At 52.5% G+C, this 26,561-nt stretch overlaps 2 protein-coding genes across 3 annotated transcripts in view; both read left to right on the top strand.

The window, feature by feature from the left end:
- The first annotated feature begins 2,875 nt into the window (after window positions 1–2,875).
- Window positions 2,876–9,164, top strand: FAM32A (family with sequence similarity 32 member A). Its single transcript, XM_068980639.1, has 4 exons — window positions 2,876–2,987; window positions 3,106–3,247; window positions 7,785–7,838; window positions 8,081–9,164. Exons 1-4 carry the CDS (start codon window positions 2,914–2,916, stop codon window positions 8,147–8,149), a joined length of 339 nt encoding a protein of 112 aa, XP_068836740.1. The 5' UTR covers window positions 2,876–2,913; the 3' UTR covers window positions 8,150–9,164.
- Window positions 9,165–13,506: 4,342 nt separating this feature from the next.
- The window catches only part of AP1M1 (adaptor related protein complex 1 subunit mu 1), a 31,015-nt gene continuing 17,960 nt past the window's right edge, over window positions 13,507–26,561 (top strand). The window contains exons 1-6 of one of the 2 annotated variants that reach the window (XM_068979730.1): window positions 13,507–13,673; window positions 19,201–19,357; window positions 21,972–22,039; window positions 23,692–23,822; window positions 25,159–25,306; window positions 26,360–26,395. In XM_068979730.1, coding sequence (XP_068835831.1) covers window positions 13,632–13,673; window positions 19,201–19,357; window positions 21,972–22,039; window positions 23,692–23,822; window positions 25,159–25,306; window positions 26,360–26,395 — 582 coding nt within the window. In that variant the 5' untranslated portion in view covers window positions 13,507–13,631. The remainder of the gene's footprint in view (window positions 13,674–19,200; window positions 19,358–21,971; window positions 22,040–23,691; window positions 23,823–25,158; window positions 25,307–26,359; window positions 26,396–26,561) is intronic. The other variant, XM_068979729.1, reaches the window with a different exon arrangement.

The raw sequence follows: 26,561 nt of genomic DNA, 5'->3' as shown, positions 1-26,561 counted from the left end.
AGGAAGGAGAGATAAGAAAGCCTTCCTCAGTGATCAATGCAAAGAAATAAAGGAAAACAATAGAATGGGAAAGACTAGAGATCTCAAGAAAATTAGAGATAGCAAGGGAACATTTCATGCAAAGATGGGCTCAATAAAGGACAGATATGGTAGGGACCTAACAGAAGCAGAAGATATTAAGAAGAAGTGACAAGAATACACAGAACTGTACAGAAAAGATCTTCATGACCCAGATTATCACGATGGTGTGATCACTGACCTAGAGCCAGACATCCTGGAATATGAAGTCAAGTGGGCCTTAGGAAGCATCACTATGAACAAAGCTAGTGGAGGTGATGGAATTCCAGTTGAGCTATTTCAAATCCTGAAAGACGAGCCTGTGAAAGTGCTGCACTCAATATGCCAGCTACAGATTCAGGCCACTTGCAAAAGTCAGGTAAAATTTATGGGCACGTAGATGGTCATTGGGGAGGGACTCAGCCACCAGACATGCAGCTTTGAGAAAGGTGGGGTAGAGGTGTACCTGCTTTCTTGTGAAGAGTTTTGAGACATTTTGATAAATGAAAAATCAGGGACAGAAATAAAAGAACATCACACAGATACATACATATATATATATATATATATATGCATATACACACTTTTAGCTTTCCCAAGTGGCTCAGCAGTAAAGTATCTACCTACCGTTTGTGAAATGTGGGTGCCATCCCTGGGTTGGGAAGTTCCCTGAGGGAAGGAAATGGCAACCCACTCCAGTATTCTTGCCTGGGAAATTCCATGGACAGAGGAGCCTGGCAGGCTACAGTTCATGGGGTTGCAAAGAATCGGACATGACTTAAGAGACAATACAACAACGAACACACATTTCTGTGCTGTAAAGAATCAAAATGAATGTGTTAATTGGTTTGGAAGGAAACGGGAAGTTTCTACTCTTTAGTTTGTTTTTCTACTCTTGTTTTCCTTTTTCTTTCTTTCTTTTAACTTTTCTGTACTGCATGGTTTTCTTACATGGAGCATGCGCACATATGTGTGTGTGTGTGTGTACATATATATATATATATTTTTTTTATGTTAGAAAAAATTATGGGAGATTTTAGGTTTCATCCCTGTTTTCCTCAGTATTAAAAATTCAACAATAAAATTTTTAACTCAATACATGAAAAGAAAAAAGAAAATAAATCTATAAAAGCAGTCGTGATATTCTGATAGAGAAAAGAGTCAAAGAGAAAGCAAGCATGGAGTAAAATCCCGATTTTACTTTTAAAAATTAGAGATAAGAGATTGAAATAAAGAAATTAACACAGCAACAGATTTTTTTCTTCCCTAGATGGGTTCTACTGTCTTCTTTGGGTTTTTCTATATTTTTTTAAATTACATATTCCACAGTTAATGTTTGTGTATCTTTTGTAATCTGATAAAAAATAAATAGATGCACAACACTGTGAATGTATTTAATGCTAATGAGTTGTGCCAAAGAATTGATGCTTTCAAATTGTGGCGCTGGAGAGTCCTTTGCACAGCAAGAAGATCAAACCAGTCAATCTGTAAGGAAATCAACTCAGAGTATTCATTGGAAGGAATGATGCTGAAGCTGAAACTCCAATACTTTGGCCACCTGATGCGAAGAACTGTCTCACTGTAAAAGACTCTGATGCAGGGAAAGACTGAAGGCAGGAGAAGGGGACGACAGAGGATGAGATGGTTGGATGGCATCGTAGACTCCATGGATATGAGTCTGGGCAAGTCTGGGCACTATCTGGGAGATAGTGGCGGGCAGAGAAGGCTGCTGCTGCTGCTAAGTCGCGTCAGTCGTGTCCGACTCTGTGTGACCCCATAGACGGCAGCCCACCAGGCTCCCCCGTCCCTGGGATTCTCCAGGCAAGAACACTGGAGTGGGTTGCCATTTCCTTCTCCAATGCATGAAAGTGAAAAGTGAAAGTCAAGTCGCTCAGTCGTGTCCGACTCTTCGCCACCCCATGGACTGCAGTCAACCAGGCTCCTCCGCCCATGGGATTTTTTAGGCAAGAGTACTGGAGTGGGGTGCCATTGCCTTCTCCGAGAGAAGCCTGGTGTGCTACAGTCCATGAGGTGGCAGAGTCAGACACGACCCAGTGACAGAACAACAAACAACATACACGTTACAATGCTCGTGAAAGATTACAATTTAAATGGGTGCATTTTACTGTCTATAAATTGTACCCCAATTAAATCTATTTAAAAAAATATTTTAAATACCACAAAAGTATTTCACATACTATCCTCATTTACCTGAAAAACTAACGATTACTTATACGGTTTACAAAATTAGTTTATCCATTGAACCCTCAAATATGGCAGTGACAGAGAACACAATATCCAAATACGTGCAAACCACTCAAGAAGACGTTGCTGTGCTGTGCTTAGTCGCTCAGTCGTGTCCGACTCTTTGCGACCCCATGGGCTGTGGCCCATCAGGCTCCTCTATCCCTCAGGATTCTCCAGGCAAGAATACTGGAGTGGGTTGCCGTGCCCTCCTCCAGGGGATCTTCCCAACCCAGGGATGGAACCCAGATGTCCCGCATTGCAGACGGATTCTTTACAGTCTGAGCCACCTGGGAAGCACCAAGAAAACGCTGAGTTTTAGGAAATACGGGCTCTGTTCAAGTGGCTTCCCGGGTCCAGGCGCCCAAGGCGGGGGAAATCGGGGACGGGAGCCAAAGTCAGCAATATTGGCAGGAGACAGGATGCAGAGCCTGGGACGAGCTTGACTCTCCCTGCCAGCCGCCCGGAACCCGGAAGTGTGGCTTAGGTCAAGATTCTAAGACCGCATGCGCACCGCCTAGATGACCAATAAAAACGAAGGGAGGCGGGCGTGGGGGAGGGGCTATCAAGCCGGAAGTGTGGCGTTTCACGACCCGAACTTTCCAGGAGGCCATGGAGGCTTACGAGCAGGTCCAAAAGGGGCCCCTGAAGCTGAAAGGCGTCGCAGAGCTCGGAGTGACTAAGCGGTAAGCCCTGAGATCCTAGGAGACCCTGTATTCTCTTCTTTAAGCCTCTCCCTGAGACCTCTGGGTGTTGTCCTCTGATGCGCCGTTATCCACCTCTCCTACCCAACTCATCTTCCAGGAAGAAGAAAAAGAAAGACAAAGACAAGGCGAAACTCCTGGAAGCGATGGGAACGAGCAAAAAGAACGAGGAGGAGAAGCGGCGCGGACTGGACAAGCGGACACCAGCCCAAGCGGCATTCGAGAAGATGCAGGAGAAGCGGGTAAGGCGGGTGGGAAGCCTCGGGATGCCTCTCATCGCGGGTCGGGGTCTCCCTGGATGGATTCAGAGGCAAGACCCGGGACGCACGGGGGAGGGAGAGCGGTAGAGAGAACCTTAATTCCGGGGAGAAGATAGTGCGTAAGAGAGGAAGAGTTCACGGGGGGCAGGACAAGAAGGTTCTTCGGCCAGAGTGAACCACAAAGGGGAGAGACGGAGACCCAGGTTTAGATTCCAACGCTGTCGCTCATTTGCCCCGTGACACTGGGTCAGTGACTCACCTCTTGGTGCCTCAGTTTCCACAAATACAAGGGTCAGGATAATGCTGTCTCCTGAGAGGGATGGAAACTTTGCATGAGGTGACGTGGATAAATGGCACTTAGTCTGGCATAAAGTCAGCGCTCAGTTGTTCGCAGTTGACGTTAAACGAGCGTACTCACTGCTGTAAGTCACCGCAAAGTGTTTCCATGACAACGCTGGCAGCTTCAAATATGTTGTATGTTCAAGCTCTGATGAATGAATTCTCTTCATGTTAAATATTTAATAAATTCGGGTGACGGAAGGATAGGTCAGCGTGGGATAGATAAGTTCTGCCCATTATGCTTGGGGGAGGGAGTAAGCAGTCTAGGTCCCGTGGTTCCCGCGAGATGCTGTTTCCTCCCCCACCTCCCCACTCAAGACAATTCGGCAATGTTTACAGAATTTTTTTTTTTTTTTTACAACTTGGGTGTGTTGAGGGGTGGGGAGGGGTGCTGCTAATGCTTGAGACAATGTGTGCACCCCCACCCCCCGCCGCCCAACGCCCAGCAAAGATTGATCTGGCCCAAAATGTCACTAGTGCCCAGGCTGAGAAACACTAACCCTGGTCTTGGTGATTTGGTCCAGTAATATCAGCAAAAGTTAACTCATTCCTTCTAGGCCTAATTGAGTCATAGAAGAACAAAGAGAGAGAGACAACTAACTGGCTTTGACAAGATTGCATCCCATTCTGTCTCTGCTGCTCTTGATGATGTAACTCTGGGCGAGCTGGCTCACCTCCCACACCTTAATTTCTTCATCTCTATAATGGACTCAAGTCCCAACCTCAAACCTGTAGGTTTGTGGTGAGGATTTAACAAGTGAATGTACTTAAGCTGCTTCCTTAAGGTTCTAGTCAGAGGCAGGGCTGGGATTTTACTGCTGGAGTTGGGATGGGATGGGAGAGAGAGGCTCATACAACTGTCAAAGTGACCAATAATGGCCCCTCAGATTAGGGCAGTCATAGTGGAAGTAATGGAAGGTATCAGGTTTGGGATAGGTTTTGAAGGAAGAATAGCCAGATAAGCTGATGGGTTGGGTGTGGGTTGGTAAAGAGGAATCAAGGATGATCAAGATTTTTGCTGGGAGAAGCTGGGTGAATGGAGGTACTGGTTTACTGAAATTGGAAGGACTGTAAGTAAAGCAGGTTTCTGTAAAGTGGGGGAGCAAGATCTTAGTTTCAGGGACTTCTTGGGCTTCCCAAGTGGCACTAGTGGTAAAGAATTCACTTGCCAATGCAGGAGACATAGACCCAGTCCCTGTGTCAGGAAGATCCCCTGGAGTAGGAAGTGGCACCCCACTCCAGTATTCTTTATATATATTTTTATATATATATATAATTTTATTTATTTTTGGCTGTAATGGGTCTTCATTGCTGTGAGGGCTTTTTGTCTAGTTGTGGCCAGCAGTGGCTACTCTTCCTTGTATTGTGAGGGCTTCTCATTGAAGTGGCTTCTCTTATTGCCCCACTCCAGTATTCTTGCCTGGAAAATTCCATGGGCAGAGGAGCCTGATGGGCTACAGTCCATGGGGCAACTGAGCAACAGAGCGTGTGCATGCACACACACACACACACACACACACACACACACACACACACACACACACACACTCACACTCTCTCTCTCTCTCTCTCTCTCTCTCTCTCTCCAATGGGTACGAATCTGCCTTCCACTGCAAGGGACGTGGGTTCCATCCATGGTCAGGGAACTAAGATCCACATATCTTGGAGCAGCTAAGCCTGTGTGCAGCAAGACAGCGTGCATGGCAGTGAAGACCCCGAATGCTGCAACAAAGACCCAGTGTAGCCAAAAAAAGAAAAGATCTTGGTTTTAGAAGTTAAATTTGAGTGCCCGTTAAAAATTCAAGTAGAGAATTGTCATGGACATTCTTTGATACCTGAACCTGCAGTTTGGAGGAAAGGTCTGGGTAGTTGTTCTGGGGCTACATGAGATCCCTCGAGGACGCATAATGACAGAAGAGGTCTAGGATCAGACCTGTGACGATCAGAGGGTGGGAGAGAGGAACTTGCAAAGGAGCACAAGCCAGAAGGATACCAGGAGAGAGCATGTTCGTAGGAGCTGAGTGGAGAAAGCGTTCCAAGAGGAAGAAGCGGGACTTCCCCGGTGGTCCAGTGGTTAAGCATCCATGGAACTAAGATCCCACAGGCTGCGGGACAGCTACACCCAACTGCCACCATTAGGAGCCCACCCTCACACAGCCATAAATAAATCTGATTTACCCTGAATTCCTTAAAAAAATTTTTTTTAATTAGAAGCGATCAACTGCACTCCAAGGCGTTAGTTGGTGTTTGTGATGGGGAGGAGAGGAAGACTGATTTGAGTGGATCCAAATGGGGATGGGGAAAGGCAGAGGTGGAGACAAGGATTTGAAACAAGTCTCAGGAGATTTGCTATCAAAGGGAATGGAGAAACTTCTCCAGCTGGAGGGGTAGAAGATCAAGGAGAAATTTTTGTTGTTGGAAATGAAGTACTCCTGAGGGTTTTGTTTGACGGAGGAGAGGGGCGTCGGGGAGCAGGTGCAGGCAAAGCGAGGACAGTTGGGAAATGCGGATTCCCTCATGAAACAGTGTTGGATTGAGCACAGTGGGTGTTATAGGCTGGACAGCTCCTAGAAGGAAGGCTCCAGCCTGGTGGAAAGGGTCAAGGCTTGGCATCTCCAGCTCCATCACCCACTCTTCACTCTGGTCCTGGTTTTTTCTTGTCTGTGAAGTGGGGTATGTGACAGCACCCATGATAGCCTGTGAGTTTGGTGCATGGAGTGGGAGGAGGGAGGCCGGAGCCCCGCCAAGTGCCTGGCATTGGCGACAGCTGGCCAAGTCAGCATGGCCTCTCGTGAGGAGACATGGACCCCACTGGGCTCACAGCAGGAAGAGGCAGGGATGGACAAAGCAGAGACTTGAGAGAGAGGGAGAGTCAGCTAGATGGGCGCCAGCTGGATACAGAGGGAGATGAGGAGGCAGCAGAGGCGGCGGCAGAGCGGCAGTCTCCAGTATCTCTCGAGCTTCCCTGGCTTGGCTGGATTGAACTGGGTGCTGCTTCTGCTGGCCTCCCTGGGAACCTGGTATAGCCAGGTGGCAGCTGGGGCTGGAGCCCCAGCCAGGCTGGAACGCCCGAGATAGCTTCACCATGGTGTGTCTGGTACCTCAGTGCTCCTTCTAGGACATTGCTCCCCACACATCATCTCATGCTCCAGGTCCGTTCTTTCCAGGAAGGTCATCAGACTGCCCGCATGATGACTAGCTTCTAAGACCTCTTCTTATGTTTTCAGCACTGGCACTGAATTCTGTTAGGTGAACTGTGGCACAGGACCAGTCCAGAGCCGGCATGGTAGGGGACCGCACCAGGGCAGCAGTTCCAGGCAGCTGGGCTCGTTTGCAGGGGAGGTGGGGGGGCACCACAGTGAGCTGGCCAGTGAGTGAGAGCCGGATGTGGCCCCCGCTGTCTGACTCTGCATCCCACGCTTTTAACTCATACCAGGCACCACTGGTGTTAAGCAAGGAATGGGGTAGGGCGTGGTGGTTACAGGATGGATGTTCCAGAATTATGCTCGTCAAGGTGATCTGGATCTTGTAGCCCTCTTGACACTGTGTACCATCACTCAGGAGGCTCAGTGGTAAAGAATCTGCCTCCAGTACAGAAGATACAGGAGACACGGGTTCGATCCCTGGGTTGGGAAGATCCCCTGGACAAGGAAATGGCAACCCACTCCAGTATTCTTGCCTGGAAAAATCCCATAGACAGAGGAGCCTGGTGGGCTATAGTCCATGGGGTCGCAAAGAGTCGGACGCGATTGAGCACGCACACGCTGTCACTCAAGCTCCTACTCTGTGTCAGGCCCTTTACCTTCCTCATTTGTCATCCTTCCTCAGACCTCTTCTGAGACTTTTTTTTTTCTGCAAACTGGGAAAGCAGTCAATTGCCCAAGGATGCAGGAAGCGTATATACAGCTTCCACCAGTCTCTCCTTAAGTCAGTGGTAGTATGTCTCCCACCACTCAGACCAAAGGGCAGCTGATGTGAGTTCCTAGTGGCGCATGTTTTGGCCAGGCATCCCTGTGGGACCCTCCTGAGTGGAGTCGAGGGAGGGGCGGGGTGCATATCCTGAGACCTCCAGCCATACTGAGTGTGAGAGCCAGGCTGGCCCAGGCTCTTGTCTTCCATCCGGTGCTGGCCTGGGCTGCACCAGGCATGTGACTCACCTCCACTTCTCTCCTCCCTTCAGCAAATGGAAAGGATCCTGAAGAAAGCATCCAAAACTCACAAGCAGAGAGTAGAGGTAAGTCACGTGCTGGTGGGGGAGACTGGGCCACCTAGGGGCCAGGCTGGGCCATGAGGCTGGGAGCCTGGCAGAGGAGCACTGGAGTGCTGGCAGATCTACCCAACCTCCCCAGGGTCAGGGCATCCAGAAGGCCTGGCAGGGTGGATTTGAGAGCGGGTGGGGGTTCACTGAGGAGAGACAGAACGTGGAGAAAGGGGACTGGGCACTGCTGACATGGCATTTCCCCTCGGCTTTCCCAGGACTTCAACAGACACCTGGACACGCTCACGGAGCACTATGACATTCCCAAAGTCAGCTGGACCAAGTAGTAGGCCCACCCTGGGTACCAAGTGGCATCAAGGAGGAGCAGAAGGCAACGTTGGCTATGTTTGGGGCCTTTGGTATTTTCTAGAAACGTTCTTGTGCACACATCCTTGCGTCTTCTGCTGAGACACTGCTTTTCAAAGCTGTGTGTCCTCATTCTGGAACTTGATTAAAGTAAGACTGTCCTTTTCCTCAGTTTTGATTTCTCAGTAGCACATAGACGAGAGACCTCTTTAGTTTGAAAAGTTTATCCAGAGATGAAGGTTATTTCTGGGTAAGTGCCGTGGAAAAGTGTTCTTAATCCCAAATTGCCTCTGACTCTTCAACAGCCAGCCAGCTGGCTTTGCATGGATAAAACTGACTCCAGAGAACAAAGAGCTGATGTCGTCGCGGCCCTGAGCATGTACATCCCTGTAGAGCCCTGCACGGCCTGCCCTTCTAAGTTCCTTCTAGCTTGCGTCTTGTGCTCTCCTAGGGCCTGGAGAAGCCACTTGGAGCTCTGTAGCCTTCAGACTGCTTCCTCAGCCACCTGGCCAGTGAGGCTAGACAGCCTGGGAAACAGAACCAGCACCTAAGGCACCGATGGAGCATACACCTTGTCCCTTTCTGATCCTGTGGCCAGCGTGTAGCCTCTTCTCCCAGCATCCCCATTCCAGACATGGGTCTAGTGGGTGTCACCATGGCAGACATTGCCAGTCAACACAACTTTCTTTGTAAGGGAACCCAGTCAGACACAGCCTGCCATCTTACCCTCAACCCTGGGCTCCAAGCAGCCCCCTGTATTTATTCAGAGTTGGTACATTACGCGTTTGGCATTCACCAAGGCAGAGCCCCAGCACAGACGTGCACACAATTGAAAGGAGGGACTCAGGTCCCCATGCTGGAGAGCCAGGATCTTCGAGGGTCTCTGTGTCCCCACCAGATGAGGATCAAGTTGCATTTGCAATTGGGAGAAAATGTGTTGACAGAGATGCTGAAAAAATAAGAAAGGGAAGAAAAACCAAGTATTGGGTTTGGGGACTGCCACATGTGGAATGCAGAATAAAACAAAAAAGCTATTAAATAGAAGTCTGAGTAGCTTAATTACAGACTGTTTGACTACCACTAGAAATGTTGCCTCTTTTATTATCACTCACAGAGAATGTCCATACTGCAAAACCACTATCCCTCAATTTGGAAAAAGTAGATGACACATGTTTTCACCTGTGGTTTGCAACCCACCTAAGGGAGGTGACGTACTGTCTCATTAGCAGTGGCTCCTTGGGGCAGATTCCCCCATTGACTGGAAGGCACTTTCAGGCCTTTACCACCCATGAGTCAGCAGCTGGGGTCTTCAAGCATGATGTGGTGGTGCTGTGAAAAGCATGCATTGACAGTGGGGAAGACAGCTGTTCCAGTTCTCCCTGCCCATCAGACCACTCCAAAATAGAGAGACTGAAAACAATGGGCTTTCCCTCTCATGATTTTGTGGGTTGACCAAGCTCAGCTGGGAGGTTCTGCTTCATGAGGTATAGTTTATTTCACATAAGTTACAGTGACTTGCATGGTGCCAGAGGTCTTCCAGAATCTCTCTTCTTGTAACCTATTCCATGGGGCCAACACAAGTCACTGCCAAACCCTCTCTGGGAGGGAACTACACAGGGCACGGACAACCAGGAGATGTGGTTCACTGAGGGCTGACAGTCTACCACCGTGGTTCTCAGAATCTATGGTAGGCTCCCCTGGGGAGCATTAAGAACCGCTGATGCTGGGACTTCCTGGTGGTTCAGTGGTTAAGAATCTGCCCTCCGGTGCAGGAGACATGGGTTCCACCCCTGGTTGGGGAACTAAGATCCCACATGCTTTGGGGCAGCTAAGCCCAAGCGCCACAACTAGAGAAGTGTACGCACCCAACAGCCTATACACTGCAAGAAAGACCTAGGGCAGCAAGAATCGAAAACACGCCGGTGCTTCCTGGGTGGGCTTCCATCGTGAAGGTTTTTCAGAGCTCCCCAGGTGACCCCAGTGTGCAGGAAAGTTTGAGAGATTCCGGTCTAGCACAATCAGTATGGTCTTTTTCGCGATGTCACAGAGGTCTGTTCATTGACTGCAGCTTCCCTGGTGGCTCAAACAGTAAAGAATCTGCCTGCAGTGCAGGAGACCCAGTTTCAATCTCTGGGTCAGGAAGATCCCCTGGAGGAGGTAATGGCAACCAACTCCAGGATTCTTGCCTCGAAAATTCCATGGACAGAGGAGCCTGGCAGGCTACAGTCCATGGGGTCACAAAGAGTCAGACACAACTGAGCAACTATGGTCCTATACATTCACTGCCAAGGATGAAATTCAGGTGTGATTCAAATTCCTCCAAATATGGAGAAAAGCAGGTTACAAGTAATTTATGTATAGTGTTCAGGGCTTCACTGGTGGCTCAGACAGTAAAGAACACCTGCAATGTAATGTGGGAGACCTGCGTTCAGTCCCTCGGTTGGGAAGATCTGGAGAAGGGCATGGCAACCCACTCCAGTATTCTTGCCTGGAAAGTCCCACGAACAGAAGATTGCAAAGAGTCAGACACAACTGAGCAACTAAGCACAGCACACATACTGTGACAGTACTTTTGGCACCTAGAAGTCTGTTTCCTCAAAAGATTTTGTCCTCCTAGCCCTGCTGACACTGTATTAAACATTTAAAATGCCCAGTTGCCATTGTTTAGTTGCCAGTCCTGTCTGACTCTTTGTGACCCCATGGACTGCAGCACACCAGGCTTCCCTATCCTTCACTATTTCCTGGAGTTTGCTCACACTGCTATCCATGGAGTCGATAAAGCCATCCAACCATCTCATCTGCCTCCCCTGTCTCCTCCTGCCTTCAACCTTTCCCTGCATCAGGGAATTGGCTGATGCTGGGAATTTTCCAGTGAATTGGCTCTTCACATCAGGTGGCCGAAGTATCGGAGCTTCAGCATCAGTCCTTCTTATGAAAATTCAGGGTTGATTTCCTTTAGGACTGACTGGTTTGATCTCCCTGCTGTACAAGGGACTTTCAAGAGACTTCCAGCACCGCAGTTCGAAAGCATCAGTTCTTCGGCGCTCAGCCTTCTTTATAGTCCAACTGTCACATCCATATATGACTACTGGAAAAACCATAGCTTTGACTGTATGGACCTTTGTCAACCCAGAGCAAGCCTGAAAAGGAAATGCTTCAAAATGGGAGGTGTTACCCATTATGGTTTTTCTTTTTGTCTTACGCTTTTGTCATTTCCTCAGTTTTTCTTCAGTAAGATATTTGTAATTAGAAAAGAGACATGTTTTTCTAAAACACTGCAATAAATTAGGGAAGAATGAGGCCAGGCAATATAGGATTTCTTAAGACAGCTGGTGCAGACTTTGTCTGCATTGTGCAAGAATTCTTCCAGCCCAGGATTCACTTGATAATCTTTAAAGATTTGTCGTCAAAATCCTGGCTGTCTGCATTACCAGTGCCAAACAGGAATACGGAGACAGTTATGGAGGAGAAAGAAAGACTGGCTTTATTACTTTGCCAGGCAAAGGGGGAGCACAGTCTGCCAGCATCTCAAGAACGGTGTCCCACGCCCCACCACCATCTGCCCCCATGAGCAGGGAAAGGTTACATTGGCTGAGTATGTGATAAGGATCAAGGCAGTAACAGTCCTGTATTTTTTCTTCTGCAGGGTCCTACGTGGTTCATGCTCCTAATCTTGATGAGTCTCTTTCTCGGGTGGTTTTGTTGCTGCTTCTTTGATTAGCAACTCTTCTGCCCTTTGGAACTTAGAGAAGGTCATGGAGGCCAAGAGCTCTGCCTACAAGGAATGGGGGACAAAAGGACCTCCATGCCCCAGGGTCCCACAGGGCCCTGCTCAGCATCAATTCTACTTTTCTTCTCTGGATTTTCTTGTAATTACATCTCTACCCCAAGTATAGTATATATAATCACAGAGTTGGAAAAACTCTCTTTCAAAACCCCAAATGGAGGTAATAGGGAAGATAAAAAGATAAGTGAGAGGCAGGCAGCCTGGGTAAATGGTTCTGACACTGATGGACTGGGCCCAGGGCACTGCGATGGTTCATTGGGATGAAATGCAGGCATTTCTCCAGTGTTCATAAAGCAAAAGAGATATAACTGAATTAGATTAATCAGGAATCACAATCTGTATTACCCACAGTAACTGCTAACTATAGTAATCACATATTTTTGCCTATGTTCAGTGGGGTGTGGTGTTCAAGAGATCAGTTCAGGCAGTAAACTGGCACACTTGTTCATTGACAAGTGTTAACACTGACAGGTGACAGGCACTGTTGATAAGACTCAACTTAGGGCCATTAAGAGAATTGGTCTGACCTCTTTCCAAGTAACCACCCGCTTTGTTGATGTTGTTCAGTCTCTAAGTTATGTCCAACTCTTTGCAACCCCATGAACTGCAGCAAACCAGGCTTTCTTGTCCTTCACTGTCTGCCAGTGTTTGCTCAAATTCATGTCCATTGAGTCAGTGATGCCATCCAACCATCTTACTGCTTCCTATAAACCTACACAGCACTTTAAAAACCAGCGACATTTCTTTGCCAACAAAAGTCCAAATAGTCAAAGCTATGGTTTTTCCAGTAGTCATGTATGGATGTGAGAGGTGGACCATAAAGAAGGCTGAAGAATTGATGCTTTTGAACTGTGGTGTTGGAGAAGACTCTTGAGAGTCCCTTGACCTGCAAGGAGATCCAACCAGTCCATCCTAAAGGAAATCACTCCTGAATATTCATTGGAAGGACTGATGCTGAAGCTGAAGGTCCAATACTTTGGCCACCTGATGGGACTCATTGGAAAATACACTGATGCTGGGACAGATTGAGGGCAGAAGAAGGGGATAACAGAGGATGAGATGGTTGGATGGCATCACTGACTCAATGGACCTGAGTTTGAGCAAGCTCCGGGAGTTGGTAATGGACAGGGAAGCCTGGCGTGCTGCAGTCCATGGGGTCGCAGAGAGTCGGACACGACTGAGTGACTGAACTGATAAAGGGTGTCACAATTGGTGACTGTATATTTGTTTCCTAGACTTCCCCACCAGACTGAGTTCCGTATGGCTCTGGGTGGGTTCCACCACCAGGATTTTCTCACCTAATTTGGCCTGCAAAGTGGGAGTTTCCAGCTGCTATGGCTTCACCCAGCCTGGCACCTTCCAGAGCCCAGCTTCAGTTGGCCCCGCCCGCCGCCTCCAGGCCTCTCCCCGCCCCGCCCCTCTGGGCTTACTTCCGGGATGCTTGAGGGAGGAGCGGGAAATAGGGCACATCGGACAAACTGCGCCTGTGCACAGTGCACCCTGCGCCGGCGCATTCTTGACCGCTCCTCCTCGGCCGGACATAACGGTCCGCGCGCGGCTCCCCCGACCGGAAGTGGAGAGGAACTGCCGCGGGGTGCGCCCGGCCCGGCTCACCGCCTGGCAGTCCCCGCTGTCGCCGCCGCCCTCGGCCTCTGCCGAGGCTTTCCGCAGCCGCCATGTCCGCCAGTGCCGTCTACGTGCTGGACCTGAAGGGCAAGGTACCAAGGGCTCCCAACCCTCCGCGTTGCCAGGCAACCGGCGGGGGCCTCGCCCCTCGGGGACCCACCCTGTTGCTAGGTAACCGTCCAATGGGAGCCACCTTGGTCTTCGGCAAGGAAGCCGTTTGGCCTCACCTGAGGACTCCACCCTTTTGCTGGGTATCCAGGAAGGGGTCTTAGGTCTGCGAGGCCTACCTTGTTGCTAGGTAACGCGGTGGGCTGCCGCAGTTGCCAGATAACCGGCTGCACGACCCTCATCCCCACGTCTGTGGGTTGGGGGTTTTAGGCCTCTGTGGAGGACCGGGGCAACCCGAGGCGGTGGAGAGCGCGGGCCGCAGCCGGCTGGGAAGCCAAGCCTGGCGCCCAGGGGCTGCGCGACCCTTGACCAGCGGTGGTGAAGCGTGTCGGGGACAGTGTACCTTCGGGCCAGTACCGCCCTCTGGGAGCTCGGCCCGTTTTGTTTATCCAGCGATTTTTGTGTATTAGTCCCTGAAGCAATTTCTTAACGTTCACTGTGACACTGAGTTACAAGGGCTAGGTGAGGTGGTTGGCCGAGTGCAATTTTCGCAGAGGGAGAGACCGAGGCACAGACAAAGTGCCCACGGTCACATCGGTCACAGAAAAGTGGCGGCTCTAGGAGCTGAATCCAGAGTCATTTGTTCATTTAGCTGATATTTGAGGAGCATTTACTAAATGCCAAGCAGGGTGCTAAGCCTTGGGCTGCCTTTGGTGAGCGGAACCAGAGTCAGTCCCTGAACCTTGTCCTTCTGGAGCCCACGATCTGGTGAGTGGGAGGGACACTCATCTTAAAAAGCACAGATAAATGTAACTTGCTCTGGTGGAGCAGTGAGGATCTGATAGAGTCAGCCTCCACCGGGGATACTGGAGCACTGCCCAGGGGGAGTGACAAACCGGCTGAAACGTGAAGGAGCAGTAGAACCCTAGGACCCGCTCCCAGGGGGCCTTCCTGGGGGGTTTCTGAGAAAGCTTTTTATATGAGGGATCTCGAAGCCTTTCAGAAGTGGCCTGCTGCCTTCCCCCAAGTCTGTCCTGGCTAGAGGGCAAGTGAGTATCTGGTCTCTTGCATTGAGGAGTAACAAGAGTAGGACAGTTTGTTGTCGTTTAGTCGCTAAGTCCTGTCCGACTCTTTTTGCGACCCCATGGACTGTAGCCCACCAGGCTCCTCTGTCCATGGGATTCTGCAGGCAAGAATACTGGAGTAGGTTGCCATGCCCTCCTGCAGGGGGTGTTCCCAACACAGGGATCGAACCCATGTTTCCTGCATTGGCAGGCATGAACAGGCAGGGTCTTTACCGCTGAGCCACCAGGGCTTCCAATAATGGGACAGTGCCAACAACATTTAACCAGCCCCACATCAGTGAGTGAGGGAAACATGGGTGCCAGTCCCAGGTGAAGTGGGCAGGAGTGTGCCCAGAAGCAGTAGGGAGTGAAGAGTAGAAATACCTGCCCCTTGCTCCCTCGCTCCCTACCCTCAGTACTTTCCCAAACCTCCCTTAAGTGGGTTGCCTTCCTTGGATGCCACCCAAAGTCAACAACTAGTGAGGCCCTGTGCTCGGCTCCCTTCTGAGGACGGGAGGTTGAGAAGGTTGAGTCCTTGGAGGCAAGGAAAGACACAGGACACCCCAGGGGTGGGACGGTGCAGTATTCCCTGAGTTTTTGTAGCATGTTTTTTTCTTCTTCTTAGTTTTAAATATTTTTTTTTTAATTGGAGGAGAATTGCTTTACAGTGTTGTGTTGGTTTCTGCATATATCAACATGAATCAGCCATTGGTATACACATGTTCCCTCTTGAACTTCCCACCCACCTCCAACCCCCCACCCCATGTAGCGTGTGTTCTTGTTTCCTCCCTGGCCACCGTGTCACCAGAGGTCCCGCAGGCTGCCTCCTCAGATCACTCATTCCTCCAGCAAACATTTCATGAGCACCTTGCATGCAGCAGGTCGGAGGCTGAGCTCAAAACCTGCCCCTCCTGCTCAGCTGCATGACCTCAGGCAAGTGTATAAACTTGCCGAGCAGACACACGAGACAAGTGCAGCACCACCCCTGGTCCACAGTCGCCATGGGCCTTGAGGTCTTGTAGGGGAGGTGCGTGGAAGCTGACGGATCCAAGCAGCTGCTGGGTCCAGGTGATCAGTTAGCTACCACGGCAAGGTCGAGGCCCTCAGGGAACGCAGTTGCCCAACCTCAGTGTGGGCTGGCAGGAGAAGTGCTTACAAAGGCTTCCTGGAGGAGGGAGATGCCAGCTCTAGGCAGGCAACCAGGTGGCAGTCAGGTGGACGCGGAGATGTCACACTAGGCCCACGGATGAGGGGCAGCCCTCTGAGGCAGGGTAGTCGTGGGTAGTGCTGGATCCTGGAGGATGGGACCCAGAGGGCCGTGGGTGAAGGGGGTCCAGAGGGGAGAGCGGGAGGAGACCACTTTGATCCCAAGAAAGAACAGCCGCCATGAGGAGACTGTAGCCTGGGAGAAGCCTGATTATAGATGTCTTTCAGAGGAGGCTGCCGTGGGTGGGTTTGCCTCCCATCCTCCCTGACCATCCCACACTTCTTATTCCACGCCCCTTGGACCTCGTGTTTTGAAAGTCTGCCTTCTGCAGAAACTGCGTTCAATAAAAAAGGAAGGTAATGGGACATCAAGGAAATTCACAACCACACGTCTACCTGCCAGCCAGCACCTCAGATCTCCAGGGAAACTGGCGAGGCCACACTGAGCTGATGGAAAGCCCACTAGGACGCTTCGCTGCCCTTCTCTCTCTCGCCTCTGCGGCTTCTGGCACCACTCCTCTGCTCCTCGGCAGCTTCCGCTGGCCTCGGGGTTGCTGTGTCCCTGTTCCCCTGTTTCTCTCACTGCTGCCCCTTCTCTCCTGCCCTCCCCTCGGATGTGGGCGCCTCTTGCTTGGGCCTGGCATGCCTCACATACTGTTGCTCTACTTGGGGTAGGCTTTGACTCATTCATTCATTCCTATTTTTTGGCTGTGCCTCGCCACCTGCAGGATCTTAGTTTCACGAGCAGGGATTGAACCTGTGTCCCCTGCAGTGGAAGCTCAGTGTCTTAAGCACTGGACTGCCAGGGAAGTCCCAAGGGGCAGGCTTTGATTTCTGTCACTGTGCCAATGACCCCTGAATTTGTACCAAAGTCCAGAGCACTCATCTGGAGATCCGCGGGCCGTCAGGACACCCTGGAGGTCTCACAGCCGTCACAAACTCAGCATTTCCCCAGATGAGCTCCGCACCAGCCCCCAGCCCTGCTGTCTCTCTCCCTCTCAGGGAGTGACACCGCCATCCACACAGGTGCCCATTTAGAGACCTGGGCATTATCCTGCCCTTATTTGCCTCACCGCCACGCCCACTGCAGAGACACTTACTGAGTAGCTGCTGTGGGCCAGGATCCGAGGCTGCCCTCACTGTACTTAACCAGTGCTCCTAGGTACCCACTGTGGGCTCTGCCTCCCATCCCATGGCTTTAGCTCCACTGTCCCCTCTGCCTCTATCCCACCTGTGTCCTAAGGGCTCAGTTTGAAGGTCTCACCCTTGCAGAGTCTCATCTCCCTTCAAGCAAATAGCTCAGTCCAGGGACCCTGTTTGTCTTGGTCACCCTGGTGTCCCCAGGACCCGCATAGTGTATGGCGGAGAGCATGAGTGAGTGGGCCTCTGCAGCCTGTGTGATGAAGGCGAGCAAAATATATAACTCCCTGCTCTTTCCTCAGAATATACTGGGGCCTCAGGGGCTCCGTGCCAATTGCATCCTCCAAAGTTGGATAACCTGGAGTAGAAGGTGGGCTTAAGAAGCCCAGGAGAGCAATGTTTATCGAGTGGAAGTGGCCCTGCAGGGAGTGAGAAGTGGGGTTAGAACCTGGGCTCTCCTTTGTTCACTGTGTGACCTCAGGCGGGTGGTGCCACCTCTCCAGACATCACTGTTCATCGCTTTAAAAATATCAGTCCACTTTATAGTAGGCGGGATTTATATGAGGCAGCATATATTCCTGGCAAAGAATATATGAGAGGGTATGTCATAGTCCCTGGGCCAGGTACCCACAAGCTCACCCACTGGGTGCTGGGTCTCTAAGAGACCTTCCGAACAGCAATAAGTGCACAGGGTCCCTTGCCTGTAGGCCACAAACGAGAAACTAGGAAAGGAAGGTTCTTTCTCGGTCACTCACTTGACCACTCTCTCTGGCTGGCAGCAGTAAGACAACGTATTTTATGAAACGAAGATTCTGTGGGAAAGAAATGGCAAACCACTCCAGTATTTTCCCATGGACAGAGGAACCTGGCGGGCTACAGTCCGTGGGGGTCACAAAAGAGTCGGGCACGACTTAGCAAGCATGCGACACCAAAGGTCCTGAGGCAGGCGGTTCCCAGGCTGGTCGGCGCAGTGGTGTCATTCTTTGCACATGGCTGCGTCCTGCAGCTGGCTGTCCTCAGGGATGCACGGGAACAGCAGCTGCCCTGGGCAGCATCTCCACATAGAGCCTTGCTCACCGTGGTGTAGCTTCACACCTCCTTTTCTTTCCTTCAGTGAGTTACGTGTAACTGACTGTGCTCATATAAAGCATATCGTTTGATGAGTTCAATCATTGTATACACCCAGAAAACCAGGGGCACACACTCTGTCACTTCCTAAAGGTTCCCCACACCCATGCCTGTCCAGCCTGTCCCCAGGCAGTCACTAATGTATTTTCTGTTACCGTTTCCCGGGATGTGTTTGTTTAGGTGGGATCACATAGTTCCGGTCTCCATTGTCTGGTTTCTTTCCCTTGGCTCAGTGATCCTGAAATTCCCTCCTGCTGTCACCGGTGTCAGGAGTCATTCCTTTTCATAGCTGAGCAATTTTCTGTAGTGTGGTTGGACACAATTCTTGTCTCCACTCACCTTTTGAAGGATGTTGGCATTCTCGCCAACCTGAGTCTTCTTCAAATAATGCGCTGTGAGCATCCGCACATGTGTCTTCATGTGGACGTCTGGTTTCCTTTCTCTTGGATAAATAAATACCTGAGAGAGGAATGGCTGGGTTATAAGCTGATTTTAGCTTTCTGAGAACCGGTCAAACTTTACCAAAGTGGTTGTCCCATTTCACATTCCCATCAGCAGTGATGCTGCACGTCTGGACCCATGAGAGAGACGAGAAGGGTTTCTTTTCAGGCCACAGGCGGGATCTAGTAGGTGTGCACACTCAGCAGTGCCCCTCTCCTGTCAGAGCCAGAAGGGCAGGTGCATGAACACAGCGTGGAGGAGGTCTGCGCTTAGAGCCTGCAGGACACAACCTGGCGTCTCCCCGTGATTCAGTCCTGGACTCTTGCCCCACAGCCCCCTCCCAGGGCCCCCATACAGGACTCTCAGTAGCCCCAGTAGATGTTCACGTGGGGAAAAGCTTTCCTTGAGGAATTCCCTGGGGCGTGGAGATCGAATGGCCCTTCGATGGACAGGCATGACTGGGGTTCCCAGGAGGGCCGGAGGGTGGTGAAACTCGAGGTGAAAGTGCCTTCCCTCTCTCCCACCCGCCCAGGTGCTCATCTGCCGGAACTACCGCGGCGACGTGGACATGTCAGAGGTGGAGCACTTCATGCCCATCCTGATGGAGAAGGAGGAGGAGGGCATGCTGTCGCCCATCCTGGCCCACGGAGGCGTCCGCTTCATGTGGATCAAGCACAACAACCTGTATCGTATCCCTTTGTCGGGGGTGGGGGAGATGGCTCCTGTGTGGGCTTGTGTGTGCGCATGTGCACACACACACACGTGCAACTGAGAGCTGCTGTCCCCAGGGCTAGCTGGATCAGGCCAGCGGGGGGCCATCAGGCACAGCCCTGTCTTCTGGAGCTCCCTGCTGCCTAAGGATGACAAGTGGGACAGAGGTCCAAGGAGCCAGGACGGGTTGCTTGGGGAAGGAATATCCCAGTGGAGACCTGCAGGAAGGCCAGGTGTCTGCCTCAGGTGTCTGCTGGCACGAGGGATGCTAGGCCTGGGTGAAGTCTCACTCGGCAGCTGCAGTGGGGGTGACTGGAGCCCTAGAGTGGGGTGCATGGCAGGAGCAAGGCCCAGTGGTCAGCAGGGTGTGCGCTGCAGGGCCCTGTAGGAAACCACCTGAATGAAGTGTGTTGGGAAGTTTTGGAAGGGTTTCAGGCAGAGGGCTGACACGGTCTGATTTGCATTTTCTGCATTTTCTCTGGCTGCTGAGTGGAGACCGGACTTCAGGGATCAGAAGTAGACATAGGAGGTGGGGGTGGGCAGAAGCCTGGACTGTGAGGGGTGCGGGGATACAGAGAAGGGGAGAGATTCTTCCCCACCCTGCCCAGATCTCAGAGCCCCTTGCGCTCAGGCCCATGGGGAGGCCTGGCTAAGCCAGTTCCCATCCAGGAGGTCTGACCAGCCATCCCGTGGCTTTGGTCAACCCCGCTAGGTGCATTCTGGTATCTGCACTGCTGCGGGCAGAGCCTGGCTCTGCAGCCCACAGCCCCGTGCTCCGGTCGCCGTGTGGCTGGAGGCAGGTCCTCACCTCCCCCTGGTCCAGTGACAGCAGTGACCCCTCCTTGCAGCGCTGTTTGCGTCAGCCGAGCTGTGGACGTGCATCACGCCCAGCCACCATGGGCTCTGTCCCCTTTTCCATGTTCTTGGAGACAGACGCGACCTTGCTAGCAAAGATGTGGTCCAGGGGCCAGAGCATCCCCTGGGAGCCTTCTGGGAATGCAGAATCCTGGGTCCATACAGCCCTGCCAGGTCAGAGCTGCACTAGAGCAGGGCTGTCCCTCGTGCTGTGTGTGCACGTTGTGGGGTGGAAGGCGTTGGCCCGGGGCGCTTGCCCACTGCCCTGAGGCCTGGCTCCCTGCAGTGCACCTCTGTTTCTTCACCTCTCTCTAGAGGGGGCAGCTGTGCAGAGTGGGGCAGGCAGCCCGTGAGCCAGGAAGAGATTGTCTGAGAAGCTGCCCTGGGTCTGGGCATGGTTGCCCAGCTGTGGGGGGTGGGGGAGTAGCGGTGCCGGCTCAGCAGGAGCCGTCAGACCAGTTCCCAGTGGGGCCCTGGTGTCCATGCATGGGCAGCCGGTGAGGAGACAGCGAGGGCTCGTCCCTCTGGATGCCAGTGCTCAGCGCACCCTGCCTGAGTGGGCATCTGCTCACCTCCAGCCCAAGTTCCATCGTCAGGTGGCAGTCTCCAAGCCCAGCCAAAGGGTTCGAGGTGCCCGTTGCCCCTCCTTAGAAAGCACCTGGAACCCGTGTTGCTTGGTCTAGGGAAGCCAGCACTCCCCTGACTGGCCCAGCGTCCATTTCCTGTGGCCCTGTGCTGGGCCGGGATGAAGCTGGAAGTGGGGTGAAGATGGCCCCTTTCTCCCTCCTGGAGCCCACAGCTTGGCACTGGGGTGGCCAGGGTGCAGTGCAAAGAAACGGTTCTCCCAGGTGATCAAACCCTTAGGGAAAGAGGAACAGGAAGTTCCCAGTACACACTGACCCCAGGAGCTGGGGACACGTCCCCATGTCCGGAGTGTGTGCCAGTTTACACACATCACCTTGGCGACTCCACTCCCAGGCCCCTATTATGTTGATATCGCTGTTCAGTTCCTAAGCCATGTCTGGCTCTTTGTGATCCCATGGACTGTTGCCTGCTGGGCTCCTCTGTCCATGGGATTTCCCAGGCAGGAATACTGTAGTGGGTTGCCATTTCCTGCTCCAGGGCATCTTTCTGACCCAGGGATCGAACCCACAGCTCCTTCCTGGCAGGTGGGTTGTTACCACTGAGCCACCTGGAAGCCCATGGGTGAGAAAATAGAGGCTTCATTCAGAGGGTTTGCTTCAGGGGGAAGGACACAGGCTGGAGCCAGAGTCAACACAGGCTGGAGCCAGAGTCGGCCCAGGCCGGGGAGCCGGGAACCTCAGGAGGGTCCTGTAGGCTATGGGCTTTGGAGGAGGGCAGATTGTGCTCCTGGTTTCCGCTCCTGGATGAGTCGCGCTGCTCCCCCGGGGCTGCTCACCTTACTGAAGTGCCCTCTGCCACACCCCGGGCTTCAGCCCTCCACTCAGGCGTCACCTCCCGTGGGCAGTGCCCCTCACCCGGCCACTGGGGTGGGTTTCCTGTGCCCCTGCTGCCCCTCTGTCAGCTGAGCGCTCCCTGGGAGCCGGGACCGCCCCTGTCTGTGACCACAGTGCCCAGGCCTGGCTCAGACCAGGAGCTGGGGAACCCTGAGGGCCGAGTCAGTGACTGGGGGCAGCTCCAAAACACGCAGGGCACGGGAGTCTGGGCGGTGGCAGCCCCACGTCTGAACGCTCCTTAACTGTGGCTGCCATGCAGTGGTCGCCACCTCCAAGAAGAACGCGTGCGTGTCGCTGGTGTTCTCCTTCCTCTATAAGGTGGTGCAGGTGAGTTGAGGCACAGGGGCCGTGAAGGGCATCCGTCGCCCTGGCCCTTCAGCGTGCCTCCCCATCTCGGCCACCCGAGGGCCGCAGCGTCCCTGGGGGAGCTGGACCCCAGGAACAAGCCTGAGGGAGCTCTAATCCGTGAGTGGGATGCCCCGGCCTTATTCGCCCCTCTGCCTGTGAGGAGAGGGAAATGGACAGGAGGCGAGGCTCAGGCCAGGGGTGTGCCCTGCTTCCAAGCGGGCAGGTGTGCCCCCAGCTGGCTGTGGAAGGCTGGAGAGTGACCCGCTGAGTCAGGGATTGGGGAGATGGGTTAAGCAGGAGGAGGGTGGAGCCAAGTTCTGCTCAGAATCTCCTTGGGGGGCCTCTAAAGGCGCAGTGGCCTGAGGTCCCACCTTAGAGAGGGGTGACACGTGCCAGGCCCAGCTGCCAGCGAGATGGGGAGACAGAGCGGCATGTGAAAAGGCCCTGGGACAGAAGTGCCTGTGGTGCCCAGTGTTCCCGGACAGAGGGTGGAGCTGTCCGCAGGGTGGCTGGGCTGGGCTTCAGGGTGGGGCTTGCTGCACAGGGCCTAGTGAGGCGTTCAGGTTTTGTTACAAGTCTGATGCGAGGTGGGGGATGCCTTTAAGCAGGAGACTGACAAGACCTGATATAAGATCCTCTCTGGCTGCTGAGCGGGAAAAGAACCTAAAGGCAGCAGGGAGGCCAGGAGGGAGGTGGATGGAGGGGCCTGGCTGAAGTAGGGGCTTCATGGGGTTGAAGAGAGTGGACAGTCCGACCCAGGAAGCTTGGGGTGCGCCCGGGAAAGCTTTTATATTCCAGATGGTGCTGTGTGCAGCCCGCTCAGCAGTCTCCTCCACTCCACGATGGGGGGCAGGGCGGTGAGGACACGGGGCAGGAGAGGCCCCACGTGCAGGCTGAGGGGCAGCCGGCCTCCCCAAGCTGTCGTGGGCCAGTTGGTGCTGTTTGTGACTTCCGAGGAGTGACCCAGCAGTTGCGGTCCTGGGGTGTAGAGATGGGGAAGCGGGAAGGAGGAAGGTTCTCCCTGCAGTGACTGGCATTGCCTTCCTGCTTCCGTGTTCGTGCTCCTGAAAGGCCTTCTGTTGAGTTCCTCTTCCTCTTGGCTCCCCCGGTGCCCCTGCTTTCATCCTCTGAAATTTTCTGTTGAAATGGGGCAGGCTTATCTGCAGGCACAACGGTACGGACTGGGGTTCAGGGAGGTCATGAGAGGCCTAAAGAGCTACTTGTCCTGTCCGCAGGGGCCCTTGTCCCTCATCTGAATCACCCCTGACTCAGAGGCAAAGGGTCAGGGTGAAAGAGAAGCTGGGAAGGGGTCCCAGGCCTGGAGGTGTCGGTCAGGGAAAGGATAGTGGGCCTGCAGGGGTGGGAACTCGGGCTTCTGAGCAGGTCTCAGAGGACCCCTGCACACCCCCAGTCTGGTTCCCGCGTCACAGGCAGCCACTGCTGTCCTCCTGCCCACGTTCCCTGAGCCCAAGACCTCGTCCGAGCACTCCTGGGAACCGGGCAAACACAGCTTATGAACAGAAGGGCTGTTGGCAGGGGCCTCGGGGCACGAAGTGCAAATGCACTTGTACAGGCGTTCATCCCTCCTCATCCCTCCTCACACTGATCTGCCTCCCACGGCAACACTGCAGGTATTTTCAGAATACTTCAAGGAGCTGGAGGAGGAGAGCATTCGAGACAACTTCGTCATCATCTACGAGCTGCTGGATGAGCTCATGGACTTCGGCTACCCCCAGACCACAGACAGCAAGATCCTGCAGGAGTGAGTGGGTGGCATGGGGCCCGGGGACAGGGCTGAGCGGGGGTCAGGCCAGGCGATGTCACTGTGTTGAAGTCATGGGCAGGTTTGGAGCTGCAGGAGGCAGATGTGCATTCTTGTTGCTGGTCCCCTGCCTGTCTCCAGCCCACCAGAAGTTTTCTAAGTTCCTGGGGCAGCTCTGGCTCCTTTCCCACTCAGCATCACTGCCTGGCGTGAGCATGCTTGCTGTTGCTAGGTCTTCATTTCCATCCACAGAAGTGCGCTCAGTGCCTTGTTTCTAGGGACTCACCTGCTGCTGTTCTGTGTTTGTTTTTCAACACGTTTGTTCAGGTCTGACTGCTTTGGGTTCCAGTTAGGACATGCAAGGTCTTCTTGCAGCATGCAGGCTCCACTCCAGTTGTGGCATGCGGGCTCCAGAGCCAGTGGGCTCTATAGTTTGCGGCCCGAGGGCTCTCTAATAAAGGCGCGTGGGCTTAGTTGCCCCATAACCTGTGGAATCTTAGTTCCCCAGCCAGGGATCGAACCTCCGTCCCCTACATTGGAAGGCAGATTCTCAACCACTAGACCACCCGGGAAGTCCCACTGCCTTTGTTTTTACTGTCATAAATGAGATTGTGATGAAAAACCTCCCTCCTTTGGAATCCTGGGCACCAAATAACGGTCACTGTTGATTAAGCACGTCTTGGGAAGCAGGCCTCTTGTGAGCACTTTTTTCCATTTCAGTTAGTCAGAGCTGCTGTCTTCCCATCTTACAGGGGAGCAGAGGGACACTCTGAGAGGCCGTGTGAATTCAGCACACCCCACATCTGTTGTTCCCCAAGTGGAAGCAAACGGGCTCCCCAAGTGTCTCAGTGGTAAAGAATCCACCTGGCAATGCAGGAGACGTGGGTCTGATCCCTGGGTTGGAAAGATCCCCTGGAAGAGGGCATGGCAACCCTCTCCAGTCTTCTGGCCTGGGAAGTCCCATGGGCAGAGGAGCCCGGTGGGCTGCAGTCTACAGGGTCAGGTGGCACGTGACTTCTGACTAAACAGCGAGTGGAATCAGGGTCACCAGGTTACTCTCCCAGGGAGGTCGGCGGTCTCTGCATGCCCAGCGGGGAAGCGTTTCATGCCCACTACTTGTTTTCCTCACCAGCGCTGTCTCCTTGCTGCCCTGCGACTGAGAGCTCTGTACTCATAGTAACTGAAGAGTTTGTTGGGGTTTTGGAAATCATGATCTTGTTGTGTTAAATGGCCCCAGGTGAAACCAGAGCCTGCCTCTCCTGGCGCCTGCTACAGGGAGGGGCTGCTTTCAATATGGCAGTGCCTGAGCCAGCTAACTCTGAGCCCGGGCCCACAGGTACATCACCCAGGAAGGCCACAAGCTGGAAACGGGGGCCCCGCGGCCCCCGGCCACTGTCACCAACGCGGTGTCCTGGCGCTCGGAGGGCATCAAGTACCGGAAGAACGAGGTGTTCTTGGATGTCATTGAGTCCGTCAATCTCCTGGTAGGCTTCCTTTTGTTTTTTAAAAAATGTTGTCTTCTTCGTGATTGGAAATAAAAGCAACTTGCCTTTTAAAATTAGCAAGGCCCTGAGAAACAGTTTCTGTGTGAAAGCAGATCGACGGGATTCGGTCAGGGCTACTCATTGCAACATGAGCTTGTTTTACCTGCATTCGTTTCTGTCCTTATTTAGAACGAATGCATGCATACCATTAAAAAAGAAATGTATAGGGTTAGACAGCCAAGGGCTCCAGGACTTCCTGGTGGGCCAGCGGCTGACCCGATGCTACCACTTCAGGAGGCCTGGGTTCGACCTTGGTTGGGGAACTAGGATCCTGCATGCCTCCAGGCAAAAGTGAAGCAATAATTAGAAAGCGAGCAAGTGCAGGGCTCCGCAATCAGAAAGGCCACATCACAGAAGGATTCGTTGTCATCTTTCGGCCCCTCCTGCTGTAGGTTTACAGACATGTTTGTGTAAAACTGAGAACATAAGGTGTAGTCCTACAGCTGGCTTTTGGAGTTGCTTGGGGTTTGCTTCTTATTGTTTTGTGCATGTTTGTTTCTTTCGTTTTGTTTATTAAGTTATTGTTAGTTGGTAACTGACCACATCTTCTGTGAATTTAGCACGTGTACAGACTTGTACCCATTATCATAACCGGGCATCAGAACAGCTCCATCACCTCAAACACCTCGCCCATGCTGCCTCTCGGCAGCCACGCCCTCCCGCCTGTTCCCGCCCCTGGCAGCTGCTCCTGCGGCCTCCGTCACAGTAGCTTGGTCTTTCTGAGATTGTCGTATGAGTGGAATCATACAGAGTGTGTCAGTTTGAATCTGACTTCTTTCAATATATGGCCTTGAGATTCATCCAGATTGCTCTGTTTATCCAAAGTTTATGTCTTCTTTGGTTCATTTATTTTATATTCTGATTCACAGTTGGTTTGTCCATTGACCCATCAAAGGACATCTGGGTTGTTTCCGGTGTTTGGCAATTGTGAAGAGTTGCTATGAGCATTTTCTGTATAGATTTATGTGTAGACAAAAGTTTCCATCTCTCTAGGGCAAATACCCAGGAGTGGGATTGCTGGGTCATATGGTAAGTGTCTGTTTGACTTTATAGGACACTGTCCAACTGCTCTCCAGTAACATTTTTGCATTTTCACCAGCAGTGGATGAGAATTCCAGTTGCTCCACCGCCTTGCTCAACGGTTTTATTTTTGCCATCCTGCTAGGTATCTCATCATGGCTTTAATGCACATTTC

The sequence above is a fragment of the Capricornis sumatraensis genome, chromosome 9 (assembly GCF_032405125.1).
Source record: "Capricornis sumatraensis isolate serow.1 chromosome 9, serow.2, whole genome shotgun sequence".
Classification (NCBI taxonomy): domain Eukaryota; kingdom Metazoa; phylum Chordata; class Mammalia; order Artiodactyla; family Bovidae; genus Capricornis; species Capricornis sumatraensis.
Note: the sequence above shows the minus strand (reverse complement) of the source record. Positions and strands in the feature narration are given on the sequence as shown.